Source organism: Antechinus flavipes, chromosome 3 (genome assembly GCF_016432865.1).
Source record: "Antechinus flavipes isolate AdamAnt ecotype Samford, QLD, Australia chromosome 3, AdamAnt_v2, whole genome shotgun sequence".
Classification (NCBI taxonomy): domain Eukaryota; kingdom Metazoa; phylum Chordata; class Mammalia; order Dasyuromorphia; family Dasyuridae; genus Antechinus; species Antechinus flavipes.
The window spans coordinates 150,825,803-150,843,225 of NC_067400.1; the positions used below are offsets into that span (position 1 = coordinate 150,825,803).

Sequence of the window (17,423 nt, forward strand, 5' to 3'; positions counted from 1 at the left end):
AAAAATCTTAGTACAGTTTTAAGTTTTAATAGTTTAATCTCATATCAGACACTTACTAGTTATGTGACCCTGAGGCAAATTCAGTAAAGACTTTTGGGACTCTCTATGTATCTTGGATATTAGATTTTTATATGATTTTTATGTGGGTAAAATTGTCTTTAATTATTATGATCAATCCTTGTTTTAAGAATTCACCTCATGAATAATTGTAAAAAATCTTTCCTTTCTGATTTGTTTGTATAGGTTTTCTTTTATATTTAGATAATGTATGCATTTGAAGTATGAATTTTACCCTTGTAAGGATAATACCACCATATAGTATGTTACATACTATATATGTATAGCAGTTACTAAGCATCTACTCCGTGCCAAGCACTGTGTTAAGCACTCGGATACAAAAAAAAAGAGCAGAAGACAATTCCTATTCTCCAGGAACTCTCACAGTCTAATGGGGCTATAGTAAAATGTACTATAGTAAAAATATGTACAATAACAAATAGAATTAATTGAGGGAAGGCTCTAAGGTTAAGGAGGAGTGGGAAAGACTTCTTGAAGAAGTGGGACTTCAGCTGATACTTGAAAGAAACCAGAGATTCTGGAAGGCAGAGATGTACAGAGAGAACATTCTAGCACCAGTCAGTGAAAATGCTCAGAGCAGAGAGATGGAGATTTGAAGTGAGGTCTTTTTGACCAGGTCCTGGTCCAGCATATTAGACACTATGATCTAATTGCCTATACTTCCACCCCCACCCCCACCCCCCGAGGCAATTGGGGTTAAGTGACTTATCCAGGGTCACTCAGCTAGGAAATCTGAGGTCACATTTGAACTCAGGTCCTCCTGACTTCAGGGCTGGTGCTCTATTAACTGCGCCATCTATCTAGCTGCCTCTTAACTGCCTATACTTTTCAAATTTTTTACCTATATCTGTTTCATTTAATCTCATCTCAGACACTTAAGGGCAACTAGGTGGCAATGGATAGTGTTGGCCCTGACTGGAAGACATCTTTCTAGATCAAATCCCATCTCACCTGGGAAGATCACTTAGCCTTGTTTATTTCCTTTCCTTCCCCTGTAAAATGAGTTAGAGAAGGAACAGACAAGCACTTTGGTTATCTTTGTTAAGAAAATCCAAATGTATCACAAAGAGTTGGTTAGGACTGAAACAACTAAACAGTAACTGACACCTTGCGCTTATATGAACCTAGGCAAGTCAATTAACATCTAGGTAACATTTTCTGGTTCTTTGCTCATTTGTAAAGTGGGAGTGATAGATAGTAACAACACCTATCTCCCAGATTTGTTAGGAGGATAAGTTAGATAATATTTGTAAATCTTTTTGCAAATATTAAAGTAAATATTAGTCACTATTTATTAACTCTCACAAAAACTATTTACATATGTAAAAACTGAGAATCTAAAAGTCTTTGGTAACAGCAGGAAATAATGATAATACTGCCACACCATCAATAGTGTGGTGATTAGATCTCTTCTAACTATGGTGAGAAGTTGGTTGTACTGTTAGGGAAATGAATGTCTTTTGCTTCTAGTCTAAGTCTCTTCTGTTATATAATATTGAAAATTAATAACAAAATAGATTATAGCATTCTAAAAACAACTAACAATTTCAAAATCTTAAATTTTTATTATAAAATAAAAAAGATTTTACTTTTTTTAAATTAGAGGAATTGTTTTTTGGTTTTTGTCCATTTAAAGTATGACGGGGAAAAGTACTCACATGTGCAAAAAATGTTTGTGGCAACCCTTTTTATAGTGTCAGGAAACTGAGTGGATGCCCATCAGTTGGAGAATGGCTGAAAAAGTTATGGTATATGAATGTTATGGAATGTTATTATTCTGTAAGAAAAGCTCAGCAGAATGATTTCAGAGAAGCCTAGAGAGACGTACATGAACAGATGCTAAGTGAAGTGAGCAGAACCAGGAGATCATTTTACACAGCAACAGCAAGATTATGTAGTGATCAGTTCTGATGGATGTGCTCTTTTCAACAATGAGATGGTTCAAACCAGTTGCATCTTGTGATGAGAGCCATCTATACCCAGAGGACTGTGGGAACTAAGGGTGGATCACAATATAACATTTTCACTCTTTTTGTTGTGATTCGCTTGAATTTTCTCTCTCTCTCTCTCTCCTTTTTTTACTTTTTGATCTGATCTTTCTTGTGCAGCAAGATAATTGTATAAATATGTATGCTTATTGGATTTAATGCTTAATATATATTGGATTACATGCCATCCGGGGAGGAGATGGGGGAAGAGGGATAAAATTTGAACACAAGGTTTTGCAAGAGTCACTGTTGAAAAATTATCCTTGCTTATGTTTTGACAATTAAAAAAAAAAATCTACAAAAAATAAAGTATAGCAGGGACAAACTAGGTGTTACCCTGACTAGAGCACTAGCCTTAGGCAACAGCCTAAAGAGGACCTGACTTCAAATACAGACTTGTGACACTAGCTGTGTGATCCTGGGCAACTCACTTTAAGAAGAAGAAGAAGAAGAAGAAGAAGAAGAAGAAGAAGAAAGCACTCTTAATCAGAAAAGACTGCAGTTGAGCAGAGCCAGTAGTCTGGCCAAGTTTCCTAAAACTTAATGGATTAAACCATAGGGTTGTTGCGTATAAACCAGAGATTTTAGAATGAGTTGTTAAAACCCATCATGGTTGGCCCTAAATTTGCTGTTGTTTGGTTGCCTTTTCTAGAAATAGGATGCTATTAAGATTTATATGTATGCCAAATCATCCATTCTAATAATGTATCATGTAAATCATGTCATCTTAATGAATTTGAAATTTGAATTATGCTAATATTGAAAATCAATAACTAATATTTTGTCTTATAATAATTCATTTAATTAGTAATTCATACCTTTTTGTATGGTTTTATAATATGTGATGTATCATCCTTAAGCTCAAAAAACAAATTTCAAAAAATTATACAGCATACCAAGAAGAAAAACAACACAGGGAAATGAAGGAGGTCAATATAAAACCCTTAAAGAATATGTGTGTCCCCTAAGTGATAAATCAGAGGATAACAAAAGAATAAATAAAATGTATAAGATTTTTAAAATTAAATAATAGTTTTTATTTTCAAAATATATACAAAGATAATTTTTAACATTCATTCTTGTAGAACCTTGTGTTCCAAATTTTTTCCCGCCCTTCCCCCATATCCTCCCCTAGATAGCAAGTAATCCAGTATAGGTTAAACATAAACAGTTCTTTTATACATATTTCCACAATTATCATATTGCATAAGAAAAATCAGGGGGAAAATGAGGAAAAAAAAAAAACAAGTGAATAACAAAAAAAAGGTGAAAATAGTCCATATGTAATCCATATATAATCCCCACAGTCCTATCTCTTGATGCAGATGACTCTTTCCATTACAAGTCTATTGGAATTGGCCTGAATCATCTCACTGTTGAAAAGAGCCATGTCTATTGATAAAAGAATTTGAAGAAGGTGGGAGTGATTGTTGGGAAGTATTCTCTAGTTTGTATGTTATTCCCCATCTCCCTGCTAGAAACAGCTTTTTATTGGAAGGCATTTTGGTGAAGGTAGGTTGACAAAATGATTTAATAGAATTGAGGAATAAACTGGCTTTTATGAGACCTGATATATCAAGTCTTAACTGACACTAAACCTTGCATAAATCATCTCTGGGACTATTTCCCAAGGTGTGAAATAAGAGATTGGTCTGAAAAAGAATCCATAAGATTCTTTCTGATCTTAAATTCTGAAATTATAATTTACAAGTTTTTCTTACATGCTAAAAGATATTTTTTATCATTTAAATGAATTGAAATTAGTTGTCTTGGGTCCCAGAATTCAACTTAAAAAAATCAACTTTATTTTATTTAGATTTGTATTCATTTCACCTGTACAATAGGATATTTTAAGTACATTGTGAAGTATATTACTCTCATTAGAGAAACAAAATGCAATTATATCCTTGATAGTGGAACATAAATCAGTAGCTGTAGTTGTCTGGTTTGACATATTGACAGTGTTATTTCACCATGTTATATTTCGCATGTGCTCAGTTTTTTCAGTAGGTCTTGTTAGTGAAATAGCTCATATGTGATACTTTGTGATGGAGTGCCATTCGTGCTGAGACTTGCCCTCCTGAGGCTAAATTGCTTACATAATGAATTGACTACCTGTATTACTTGTCATTAATGGAGAATGAATGTTCCAAAAAGAAGGATTGTTACCACTCATTTCATTAGGGATAAACTCAAGAGGAACTGTTGAAATTCTTTGTTGAATCAAATGTTTTAAGATTTAACAGTGGGTTCATTGGCTAGTCCTTGAAAATCTTTAAAACAGACTTTATAGTGTTTGTTAATGGTGTTAATACTAAAGAAATGGCTTTGTATTCAAGAGGAATTGCTGAATAGAGGGATGCCAGTCTCTGTTGGCAGAGGGAATTTCTTACATTAAATAAATTATAGGTCCAGTACTGCCCCCACTCCTAGCACCCTTCAAAAAAAGTGCTTTAATAAAATTTGTCCTTAATAACAACATGCAGATGAGAACTGTTTCCTTCTCTAGTAGGATTAAGACAATTTTTTTGACTGAACCTAGAATTTTACTGATACAGAAATTATTAAACATAAGTTAATATAAATAATATTTTAAAATACCTAATGTTCTAATTATAGACTCAGCACTGAAAGGGACCTTACCTGTCACTTGCCTATTCTAAGTGTTACCCAAATTGTGAAATCTGTCTAGAATGTCTCTGAGAAGAGTTCATTTCTCCCGTGCTTAAGACCTTTAGTAATGGCAAACCCAGTACACTGCTATCAAATTATTCTCAGTGTCCCCTAACTTTCTACTTTTGTTTGATGAAACTCCTTTCTATAGATCATACTCATGTTTCTAGACTCACCTCATTCTACATGTGAGGAAGCACTGTGGCATAAGAGACACCAGGAAAGGAGTTAAGAGACTTTGGTTCTCTTGGCATCTCTGATCCAGTTCTTTAGGCATGTTATTGATTGCTCTCTTTTCTGACCTTTGACAATGGTCAGTAGCAAGAAACTGGAAACTGAGTGGATGCTCATCAGTTGGAGAATGGCTGAATAAGTTATGGTATATGAATGTTATCAAATAACCAACACCAGTGAAGCCAAGTGTTTCTAATTCTCTCAATCTTATTTTACATTTGTAAGAAAGTAGCCCAGAATATAATGTATCTTTTAGATGATTCTACTATGAATACTCAACATCTGAGATGTGTTGTAGTGGTCTCTTCTTTTATATCATATATGATCGTTCTCTCTGAGAGGTTTCTTGGGGAGGTTTTCTTGAGGCAGCCTTAGTTTCAGTTCAAAGTAATAATCACTCCAAATACAGCCAGATGCTAAAAGTTCAAATGCTTTATTATCTTCGGTTTTTGAATCTTCTTCCTGGGGCCTGGTTAGCTTTCTTAGAAGCCTATCTCTCCTTGGTTCTAAGAGCTCTTGCCGCTAATCTTTTGCCTCTGCCAGCTTTGGCTTCTCTTCTTCCAAATGTCTCCAGCCAGCACCAAGGTGAAAGTTGGAATGAATCTGTCTTGCCTCCGAGAGTGGGCTTGTGTGTGGGCTTCTGTATCTCCCAGAGTGCTCTGTGTCTGTCCCAGAGTGCCTCTGTGTCCCTAAGAGCTTCTTGCTTATATGAGCTCTCTAAAGGTATGAACACAAACATTGTTTCTATCAGTTCCACTTAGTACCTTGTTTCAAGTTCTGGCCCATAACATCTCCTCATAGGATCAGATCAATCATACTGAACCATGCTAAATTAGATAATTATTGTCTCTATCAACTCTAATGAGTTAACACTTTGTAAGGATTCCAACATGTTGTTGAATTATTTAAACAATCACATTTTAAGTATCCATTTCACAATTCATTTTAATTTTTTACATTTATTTATGAAACGACATCCATTTTTAGAGGCTTATTTGTGCTGTAACTTTCTATCAAGCCAGCCACTTTATATTATTTTCATAAACCCATCAAAAATAGGTGTGCATTTACATAACCACTACAAAAATACAGGGGAAATGGCTGTCTTAAAGATGTTAGATGAGGTATGAAAAATAAACCACCAATAAAAATAGCACCTTGGTGTAGAAAAAATAGTATTGACCTTAGAATCAGAAGTCCTGGCTTTGTCATTTATTGTCACTGTGTGCCAGTTATTTATTCTCTCTAATTCTGTTTCCTTATCTGTCCAAGGGGAGCATTCCCTGGCCTGCTTCTGCTTCTCCTCATGGGCTTTGTCATGGGGATCAAATGAGATTATGTATGCAGTGTTTTCAAAACTGTTATTCACTAGACATCAGTAATTATTATCTTTTAAAGTCACAAGATTAAAAAATTTATCTTCAAAGGTTTCATTATGCAGTAATAAAAATTTGACACAAGTTGATTTAGGACTTTGAAACCAGGTACTTCTAAAATTTACATCATTTTAGAACCTTAAAATTTCTATTAAAAAACTTGGTTTAATTTGAAATTGATAATCCCTTTCTCAAATATTGTGTTAAATATCGAGAATAAAATGAAAATTAGCACTACTGAACATTAACTTTTACAAAGAGATTTACTGTGAAGGTAAACTAGAAGGTCCAATGCATTGACTGAAATGGTGTGGGAGAGGTCACACTTCCTTCCAAATAAATCCCTTAGAAGAGTGGATTCACACTTAAGTCATTTGCTTCAAAGTATTTATTTTATCAAGTTTACTTCCATGTGTGATTTTCTTAAGCTGATGTTTCTACAATTGCTGGGATAGATTGAATAGGTTTTTGTTTGGGGTGAGGCTGCTTCTTCATTTGTGTGCTCAGCCATCCACAAATTCTGGCTTGGAGTCCAGTCACTGGATTTCAGGCACTTGCTACAGATTTTTTAAAGTTTGTAAGCTTGTAAGCTATCTCCAGGACTCCACCTGAAAGTAGGAAGAAACACAACAGAGATAAACAGTAGTTCTTTGCTCTTCTCTTGATTACCACAAACCAGGAAAGAGAGAAAGAGACCCATTTTTGCCAGTTAGTGCTTTTTGAAAGCATCCATTTCCAGCTCAGAGCCAAATGATGGTCCATCTATTCACCATGTGTTTAGCTGACAGAATGTTGAGCCTTGTAATCATTAAGCAAGGCCCTTCCATTCCGTTTTAGATAAGAAGACAACCTAACCTCTTTTCCATGGGCTGGCATCAGACAGAGCATTGTTACATAAGCTCTGGAAGTGGAATTCCATTGTGTAATTGTAAATGCATTTCAGACACCTAAATGATGCATGTTCTTGAAGTTTTGCCCAATATAATTCTTCACCTTTCTCCTTCCCTTTCCCCTGCCTCAAGTTTTGTTCCTTAAACTGCAAAGGATCATTTATTTTTTAAAAGCTTTTCATTATTAAAACATATGCATGGATAATTTTTTAACATTGATCCTTGCATAGCCTTGTGTTTCAGATTTTCCCTCCTTCCCCCCACCCCGCCTTTTCCAGATGGCAAGCAATCCAATATATGCTGTACATGTTAAATCCAATATGTGTAAACACATTTATACAATTCTCTTGCTGCACAAGAAAAATCAGATCAAAAAGGAAAGTGAATGAGTAAAAAAAAACAAAATGCAAGTAAACAACAACAAAAAGAGTGAAAATGTTATGTTGTGATCCACATTCAGTTCCCACAGTCTTCTCTCTGGGTATAGATGGCTCTTTTCTTCACAAGATCATTGTAACTGGCATCAGTCATCTCATTGCAAAGAGTCATGTTCATTAGAATTGATTGTCCTATAATATTGATGTTACTGTGTACAGTGATCTCCTGGTTCTGTTTACTCCACTCAGTTCACTTCACTTAGCATCAGTTCATCTAAGCCTCTCCAGGTCTCTCTAAAATCATCTGTTGGTCATTTCTTATAGAACATTTAGAACATGTTCTAATAGAACAATAATATTCCATAACAGTCACATACCATAACTTATTCAGACATTCTCCAACTAATGGGCATCCACTCAGTCTCCAGTTTCTTGCCACCATGAACAGGGCTGCCACAAACATTTTTGCACATATGGGTCCCTTTCCTTTGCAAAGGATCATTTATACCTTTTTTCCCCCCTTTTCCTCAATGTATATTGTGTGCAAGAGCATAATGTGTTATAGTAAGAAGTCCAACATTAGAGTGGAGTTAAGATAACTTCAGTCTGAGCATCAGCTACTACCTATTATTCATCTGTTTAGTGTAAACAAAGAGTAAAAAAAATTTTGTCTGCAAGAAAGTGACATTGCCCAATATAGGTTTTTTCCTTGTTGATCTTATATAAACTAGCAATGAGAGGAAATAGCAACCGGGTAGATTGAACTCATCTGTTCCATGGCAATAGTTTAAGGATAGAAGTGAGAAGAGAAATCTGAGCTGTTATATCAGACAACTACTGCCATTAGCAGAGCCATATGTTTTTCAGAACATTAATAAATTCATTTTCAAAGTTGATCTACTTCTGGCTTGTTAGCATTCTTAAGTGGATTTGTGCTACATAATCGTAAGTTTCTCTCTTAACTCAGTCTGATATTAAGCAGTCCTTTTTATTAATTTGCTAGAATGTAAGTTCGCTTAACGAATGTTGGCTGGTTGGTTGATTGGCTGACATTTCATTTCCAAGCCTGCCTTTTATCTGTTTTGTGAAGATAAAATGTGGGTAAAATATTTTGAACCCTTTAAAGTATAATGTTTTATAAATAGAAGAAATATACCAAGATGCTAAATGGAATCAACATATATTCCTCAGTCTTTAAATAATGAGAACTTTTCCGCTTGCATTTTGTTTTCTTACTCATTTACTTTTCTTTTTTTGATCTGATTTTTCCTGTGCAGCAAGAGAATTGTATAAATGTGTTTATACATATTGGATTTATCATATATTTTAACATGTTTAACATATATTGGATTGCTTACCATCTAGGGGATGGGATGGGGGAAGGAGGAGAAAATCTGAAATACAAGTCTATGCAAGGTCAATATCAAATTATCCGTGCATATATTTTGAAAATAAAAAGCTTCATAAAATAAATAAATGAATAAATAAATAAATAGAATTTTTCTTTCATATAACTTAAATCTTAGTGTGTAGCATTTTAAACAAAACAAAAACAAAAATTTTAAACAAATTTAAAGTGGAATTATAAAAAAGGTTAGCACAAAAATATTAATATATATTTGAAAATAGTAGTGACAGCAAAAAAAAGGAAATATGCTAGAATGTTAAATAACAAAAACTATTTTTCATCATTATTGTTGAATAAAGTAAACACTTAGATTTTTCAAGAAAATGGTGTCATGTGTATGTGTGTGTATATATGTTTGTATATATATATATACAACATACACATACACACACACACATATATATATACATACATACAGAGAGAGACAGACAAAAGATTACTTCTAATTTAGCAGGGATCATTCTGGGTTTTTGGAGATAAAGCCGTATGCAGTTTTTGCTAATACCCATTATAATCATGATTGTGACATCCATTCAATTTGACTGAAAAGGTAGAGCAACTTCAAAAAGTCATTTGGTCCAGGATCCCAACCTTTAACTTTAGAGAGTCAGATATACATTAAAGCATATGAGTCAGGAAATCGAGGATAGACCAATTTGACCACAATGGAAGGATCACTATCATCAACCAATGGCTACTAGTTGTTTTTTCAAAGTTATGCTGCACTTATTAAAACTGGCTTTCTCTTCTATTACTTGATTAAGATATCTACTGTTTGCCAATTTGTAAAAATTTTAGTAGCCTTTTTAGGAAAAAAAATTGCTTTTTTTTAAAATGATCACTTATTTTTATATCATATTCCTTTTTAAGAATATAATTTCTTGCTCCTACCTCATTTTCCCTATCTCCCCATTAAAAAAAGAGAGCGAGAGAGAGAGAGAGAAAAGGCAGGTTAGTAAAACTAGCTAACACAATGACCATGTCAGAAAGTATATGTAATATTCCATAACCATAGTCTTTTACCTGTTATAAAAGGATGGGAGAGTTAATGTTCTCAATCTTTCTCTGCTGCAAAATTTGGTAATTCTAACATAGCTGTTGAGATTTCTTTTATTCTTTTCATTTATGTTGTCGTATATGTTTCTCTTGTTCTGCTTACTTTATTCTATCAGTCCTTATACAAGGTCTTGCCATCTTCTCTGAATTCTTCACATTTTCTTTCTTATACCAGTCATATTTCATTATATTCACATACCTTAATGTGTTTAGCTATGCCCGGTCAAAAAGTACCTACTTGATTTCAAGTTGTTTGCCTTCCCCTCCCCCCATTTCATTTTATTCATTCATTCATTCGTTTCAATGAAAAGCTATCTTGTTTTTATATCACCCTTCATCTGTAAATATAGACCCTTCTTCAGCCACCATCCAGCAGACCATTCCCTGTAACAAAGAAAAAAAAAATTAAGAGGAAAAAAGCAGTCCAGCAAAAGTAACTAATCCATCTATACATGAAATGTTCCATTCCTTAAATCTCTGCCTTTAACAAAGAAAGTAGAGGCTGGTACATTTTCTGATATCTTCTCCATACCTAAGTTTGATAATATGCACACAGCCTTAAGTCTCAATTTGGGTTTCTTTTTTGTTTGTTTTTTTTTTTTTTTACATTTACATTCTTCTTATCATATATATTATTTTTCTGGTTTTGCCTTTCTTTTCCTACGTGAGTAGCAATCCTCCTAATTATCTTTTCTTATGACACAATATTCAGTTTCATACAGTAATTGTTTCTATGACCTGTTACTATTCAGAATGTCGTTACTAAATCTCCATATGACCATGCATCCTAGATTCATTCATTGCTGATGTCTCATCCTTCTTTTGTATTTGTATATCTTAGTTTGATTAGATTATAATATTCTCAAAAGCAAGTTTCTTTCTTTCTTAGAGTGTCTGGCTTAGTTTAGATATTAAAGTGTTTTATCATAGCCCCATCTTTATTCTCTTCTCGTTGTCTGCTTCTTAAAAACATACCTAGGCCTCTCTCATCTTTAAAAACCCCTGTATTTGATCCTGCCATCCCCTTAGGCTAATTTTCTGTAGTCTTGTATAAAGAGCCATCTATTCTTGCTACCACTGCTACTTCATTTCTCATTCTTTCCTAAATCCCTTGCAGTCTGGGTTATTTCATGATGCTACAGACTGTTAATGTTGCTTCTATCCCCTCCTTATGTCTTGTTTGGTGTATCACCAGCTGCCCCCTGGCCTTCCTATCAGGGATGCCCTTAAACCTCTTCACATTTTCTCTTGGTTTTATTAACTCCCAAAGACTCAACAATCTGTCTAGCTGACTCCTAAATATTTATGTCCAGCTTGAGTTCTTGTCACCAACTATATGCATGGTACCTACATCTCATTGTATCCAATCAGCTGCTCAAAGTGAATCTAGCAAAATGAAATTATTAACATCGTCTTCTAAATTTTCCTGTTTATCATTCATTCGTAACCTTGATTTCATTTCTGATCACACAGTTTTTAGTGAGTCTCTTTCTACTTCCTTAAAATAGGAGCATAGATTGAGATCTCCCTCTCTTCACCCCCTTTTCTCCACTGTTACTCCTCAGCTGTACAAATAATGGTACATAGATAATTATGTAATGGTACTAGATACTTAGTGTTTGTTGAATTGCAGTAAAACATAATTTTTTATCTATCCACTGTACTGAATAGAATGGATAAGATTCATCAAATTTATTATATTGTAGTAATGTTGCTAGTCTATATTATGGTCAAAGAATTTATCACCCAGTAGCTAACCTGCTTTTAATGAACCTCCTGCCATTTAAACTAGGCTTGTCCTTGAATAGCAGTCTGTTACAGTGGCCAAACTCATCTTGATAGCACTGTTATTCAGTTTGATAAAACATGTCAGGATTTGAATTCTACTAGTGTATTCTTGGGAAACCAAAGGTCACTTTCCTCGTCGTGAAAAAAAAAATTGTATTAAGGTTATTGTGGAGCAATATTAATAGTAATAATCAGTATACTTCTGTGAAAAAAAAAAGTATAACCAGCTATATTATACTATAGCTAGTATAATAGCTAACATTATTAAATTATAAATGACTAAAATGTAGTTAACAAGAATAACATTGTAAAGTAAGTTGTTATTATTATTGCTGTCCATGTTTATTTAGAGGTGAGAGTTGAGAATCAACTAATAATTGCTAGCAGATATTTGTGTATCATTAAAGAGGTAGTTGTGCAAAATTGATTTAGATGTTTCTGAGGGTAGATACTTTTTTATATCACATTTCATGATGTACATAGATGTTTAATTCTCATCTTTTGAGTTGCCTACTTAGAGATTAGAGGAGAATTTAGTTTATGTAATTGGATTTATTTCTATACTTTAAGAAGTTTTGTATTTTAGAAATATGACAGTTGATTTTAGTTGTTCAGTATTAATTTAAATAGTTATAGGTTTTGTTAATTCTACTATTGATCTACTATAAAGCGGTTTGCAGATATTCATTAGATCAAAGTGTTGGAAGTACCTGATTCCACACATGTTTTTAAAGGCATTCATGTGTAATTAAGGGAATTCATTTGAAGGAAAAAAAAAATAAAACTTACTTTTTCTGTGTAACTTTGTTAATTTATGGTATTTGTGTTTGTTTTTTATAGGTATGAGAAAGTACCAGTGATCTTGGTTGGGAACAAAGTGGACCTGGAAAGTGAGAGAGAAGTATCTTCAAATGAGGGAAGAGCCTTGGCTGAAGAATGGGGCTGTCCCTTTATGGAGACATCTGCTAAAAGTAAAACAATGGTGGATGAGCTTTTTGCAGAAATTGTTAGACAAATGAACTATGCCGCTCAGCCAGACAAAGATGATCCATGCTGTTCTGCGTGTAACATACAATAGCATTTAAAAATGGACATATCCTGGACTCAGTTTACTCAACTTTTGTAGGTGGTAAATCCTGTCTGCTTTACTGCCCAATTTGCAAGAATGTGTGGAATCTACAGTAAAGTTACAGTACTTATTCAGAGCTAAGCAGATTGTCAATCAGTGTCTCTGAATACATTTGGGTTCAGTAACTACATTTTTTACTACCGTCCTCAGTCTCCCTTATGCATCTGCAACTCAATGGCATAGCCATTCAATCTACAGGGTGATCTCATTTGAAAGATATGTTGGCATTGTCTCAGACAGAAGCAACTATTGCATAAATTGGAAATATTCTTGAGGGAGCAATGAGAAGACCTGCAATGATCATTCACAATTAAAATATTTGTTCTGTTTTTTTTTTTTTTTGTTTTGTTTTGTTTTTTTGTTGTTGTTGTTAGTTTTTTGTTTTTTGTTTTTCTTAAGAAAGAATCATTCATAAATACAGAATTTTAGGACTTGTAATTATAGTGCTTCTGGCCAAGTTAACTCAGTCAAATAAAGCAGCATCAACCAATACTGCTTGACAGCGTTACAGGGGACATTCTCTACAAGGCTGGCATATTATTTCCTGTTTGCAAAATCGATGCTGTTAGTTGTATATTTTTTCCTAATCTGTGACATGGAATTCATTGCACCAGTCCTTGATGGAGAGATCTGAACAGGTTGGGTGGAAAATGCAGTCTGGTTTTATGTGTTAATCATCTGCTTTTGCTACTGAAAATGGAAGATCTCTTCAGATTTTGTTGAGACAAAAAAAATAAGCAAACAAACCTCTGTTTACAAAGCAGGAAATGTCTTTATCACTTTACTGAACATGGAGGAAGCAACTATGATGAAAAGAAAGTGCTTAGCCTTACTAACAAGGAGCATTTTAGTAGATTAACTAGTACCATCTTGTAAGGAAAATGAAGCCATGTTGCATCCAGATGTTCCCATTTGCTGAAATCTCATGGGACAGTACAAACATTCTGCATTTTTAAGTTTGTTAAGACAACAAATTCCTTTTTGCCTTTAAGGGCTATGGTTTTTTGTGTGATCCCAAGCTAACTTTCTTTCAAAATCAAGTTTGCTGTTTCAGAGCTTTAATGTTGACATTTTAAAAAATTGAATAACCATGTGAAACAATTCTGGCTTAAAGATAGGATATAAGTTATAGGATAATGAGTAAGGGATGAAAAACCTTTTATCTCTAATTTTCCTGATGTACTCTACAAAGGTTCTCCTGCAACAGTTTTGCCCTGATTACTGAAGTGGCAAATAGAGTGGGAGTGAATATTTTGTTTTGAAAAGGTGCTCAAGCTCTGACATTTTTAGTTTTCATAGCCGTGAAGTATTTATCATTTGCATGACTAATGGCACAGAAATACCTATTCAGAGTTTTACAATCAAGTGTAAATGATTTTTTTCAATTTTAAGCTTCAGAGTTTTAAATACTGAAGAGTTTACCTTGAGTTGGCCCTCTGTAGATAAATTTGGCTTTCAAAAGTACAAAATCATCAAGCCTGTGGTCTACATGCCACCTTGCATTTAATCGGTGTCACAATCTCATGCAGTAACTCTAGTCTTTTGTTAGATAATTGAGAGGATGTGTGCTATATGTGTGCATATGTATGTTATTTGCCTTCTAAAACTTGGCATAAACTTGAGAGACACTAGCCTCTTGTAAAAATCTGTACTTAGATTTGTCTGAAAGATTATATTAGCTTTATTTCTTAAATGATTTTAGAACATTTTTTAATTGAACAAATTCCCATGTTTTATGTAATTAATTTATATTAGAGTATTTAGTGACTGACAAAAATTCAGCAGATAGACAAGACAGGTCAGATTATTCTCAATCAAACTTCCTCTCTTCTGAGAAAATGGAAGGAATATACGTGTAAAATTCAATATTTAGTCCTCAATTTTTCTGTATTTTTAGTCTCAAGTTGCTTTCTTTTATGTAGCCTTCATTACCCTCAATTTTGAAGCACCTTGTTCATATAAAATTTCAGTCCTTTATACTGAACCCAATTTTAAGACCTAAGTATCCAGGAGAATTGAAGATATTAAGAATACCACTTATCTCCTGTGTTAGAAGTATGTGCCAGTGGATTAAATTTCACATCCTATAACTTTTTAAAATTTTCCTATTTTACATATTTCCAGATTCAGATAATTGAATAGCATTGATAGTTCAGAATGCATTTAGGTGTACTCTGTAAAGATCCTACAGTCATGCCATAGATTGCTATGCAGACAATAGAACTGGGCAAAAATAGCAGGAGGGATCTTGCAAAATCTAAAGAGCAAAGGATTATCTAAAATTTCAATCATGTAGTTAAGAATTTGTTACATAAAAAGTCAGATGGGCCTTTTGATGTGCACATCTTTAGTAATCAGTGAATTGGCCACCTGGTCGTGTGTTTCATCACAGTCCTACGTGTTTAGTGACAAAACAACATCATTGTCACACAAAAAAATGTGAATGCTGTTGTGCTCTCTGTCTTGTGGTTCTCAAATTCTGATGCTTTCTTGGTATTTCATCTGATGAGAACATATTTTGGCTTGATTGAATGAGATGTTGGCAAAAAGTTTGAGAACAGGAAGACTAACCTTAAAGGGCCACGTGAAAGAATTCGTGGCCATCTTTTCCAGCAAAGGTTAGTAACCTTGGCTCACTCTCTTTTGTACCCTGATCAGACTAGCAATTATTGTCAATGGAAATTTTTCTAACATGCCTTAAAAATATTATGGTTTGATCCAAAGACCCACTTTTACTTTAGCTGTTCTTGTAAGGTTTTATACTTTCTTACAAAAACAGCTTTTTTTTTAAGTTTTACTGATTTTTCCTTTAATGTTGCAAGTTTAATTCTTGTAAGCTGTAATAGTGATGGTAACTGTTGCCTTTCATTTTGTTCAGCCTGTGCAGAACAAGCCAGCATCTGATCAAAAGTATTACACAAAAGTCTTTCTTAAACATTTGAAAGGTGCTTTGATCACATTTTTCTTTGGTTTATACAATTAGAATTAGTTTTTCTGACTAGTAGAACCACAGTTGCCATCACTTATTTATGGGAAAACTACTGGTATCTGCTCTCCTGTGTAAAGAATGTTGCCTAAAGATGTCTGCCATTTGTTTTCAGAGGATTGTATGTATGTGAGACTATGTATGCATGTGTGTATGTATGTGGATTTTTATTATTGTTATTATTTTGTTCTGATCAGTGTCCTATGTTACCACTGATTAGGCTTTAATTGTGAAGCTCCCCAACCAATCAAATGTTACAAGATGATGGGAGGTTTTTGTTTTTGTTTTTTCTGTTTTTCTGTGTCATTGTGCATATGTTAAATCTCGATCAGGGTTTCAAGAGTGACTGCAGTGGGTTTTGGAAACAGACTTAACATTATTGATTTGGGGTTTCCCAGAGATTAATTAAAGATAGTTCACAGTTAATTGTTGAGCTCTAATACAACTGACCATTTAAAATTGAACAACAATTTATTGTTTTGTAACAATGTCAGTTGTTAAACCTCGCTGTTTGGGATAAAATAAGAATTGTACATAGAACTCAATGCAAATTCAACAGTTGTATTTGGAGTTAAATTATTTTAACAAATAAATTTATTTAATGAAACTTTCTTTGGATTTCTTTGTACTATCTGCATCTAAAAATGAACTTGCAAGGGCTGTACAGTTATTTCATGTATAATAAATTTTCTTTCCATGAAGAAATTAAGTTTCTGAACAATAACCTGCCTAAGTAAAAGTGCTTGTGGTTAGTACTGGTTATATGTTCATATAGCAAAAAAAACAGAATCCAACATAGTTTTAGATTCCAAAATACAATAAACCAGGCTTTCATATCTACATCCTAAAGTTGTGGTGTTTTTAAGGTTTTGAATTGGAAAATTTCATTTTCCCAAAGAAGCCTGATTATACTTCCTAGCAATGATAGTTTGAACAGTCATGATGCTCACTGTTAACAGGATTGTTCTAAATAATTGACATGATTAGAGGTTGTATTATAGAGATGCCAGTATCACTAAAATGCACCATTGTGCTCCCTGGTGACGGGCTTCAGGCTGGCTTTTTGTCTCCAGGTCATGTGGATCTTAAGGTGCCAGAAGCTGGAGGCTGGTCCTCTGTAGGGACCGCTTGTTCTATAGAGAATTCTATGACTGTTGACAAATGCTATTAATTGTACCCAGCCTTCAGCTGCTCTAGACACTGATAACTAGCTCATTCATTCTATAAACCAATTTAAACTGTGCCTTTTAGTTATGTTGCCATTGGACAATGTTGAAAGCCTTTGGCAAAATTCCACTAGTTTAGTAGTTTCTTTGTTTTAGTGTATAAGAGAATAATTACAAGGATGTAACAGAAGCACTATAGAAAAACTTTAGGATGTTTAAAGCAAAAAGGCGTGTGTATACACACACACACACACACACATTTTTAAAATAAAAT

General features: G+C 33.8%; 1 protein-coding gene across 1 annotated transcript in view; it reads left to right on the forward strand.

Annotated features, from left to right (window-relative positions):
- Nucleotides 1-16,590, forward strand: part of RAP2A (RAP2A, member of RAS oncogene family) — a 42,094-nt gene extending 25,504 nt beyond the window's left edge. Inside the window, exon 2 of the mRNA XM_051984038.1 lies at nucleotides 12,709-16,590. Within this exon, the coding sequence (XP_051839998.1) occupies nucleotides 12,709-12,946 (238 nt within the window). The 3' untranslated portion in view covers nucleotides 12,947-16,590. The remainder of the gene's footprint in view (nucleotides 1-12,708) is intronic.
- The last annotated feature ends 833 nt before the right edge of the window (nucleotides 16,591-17,423 follow it).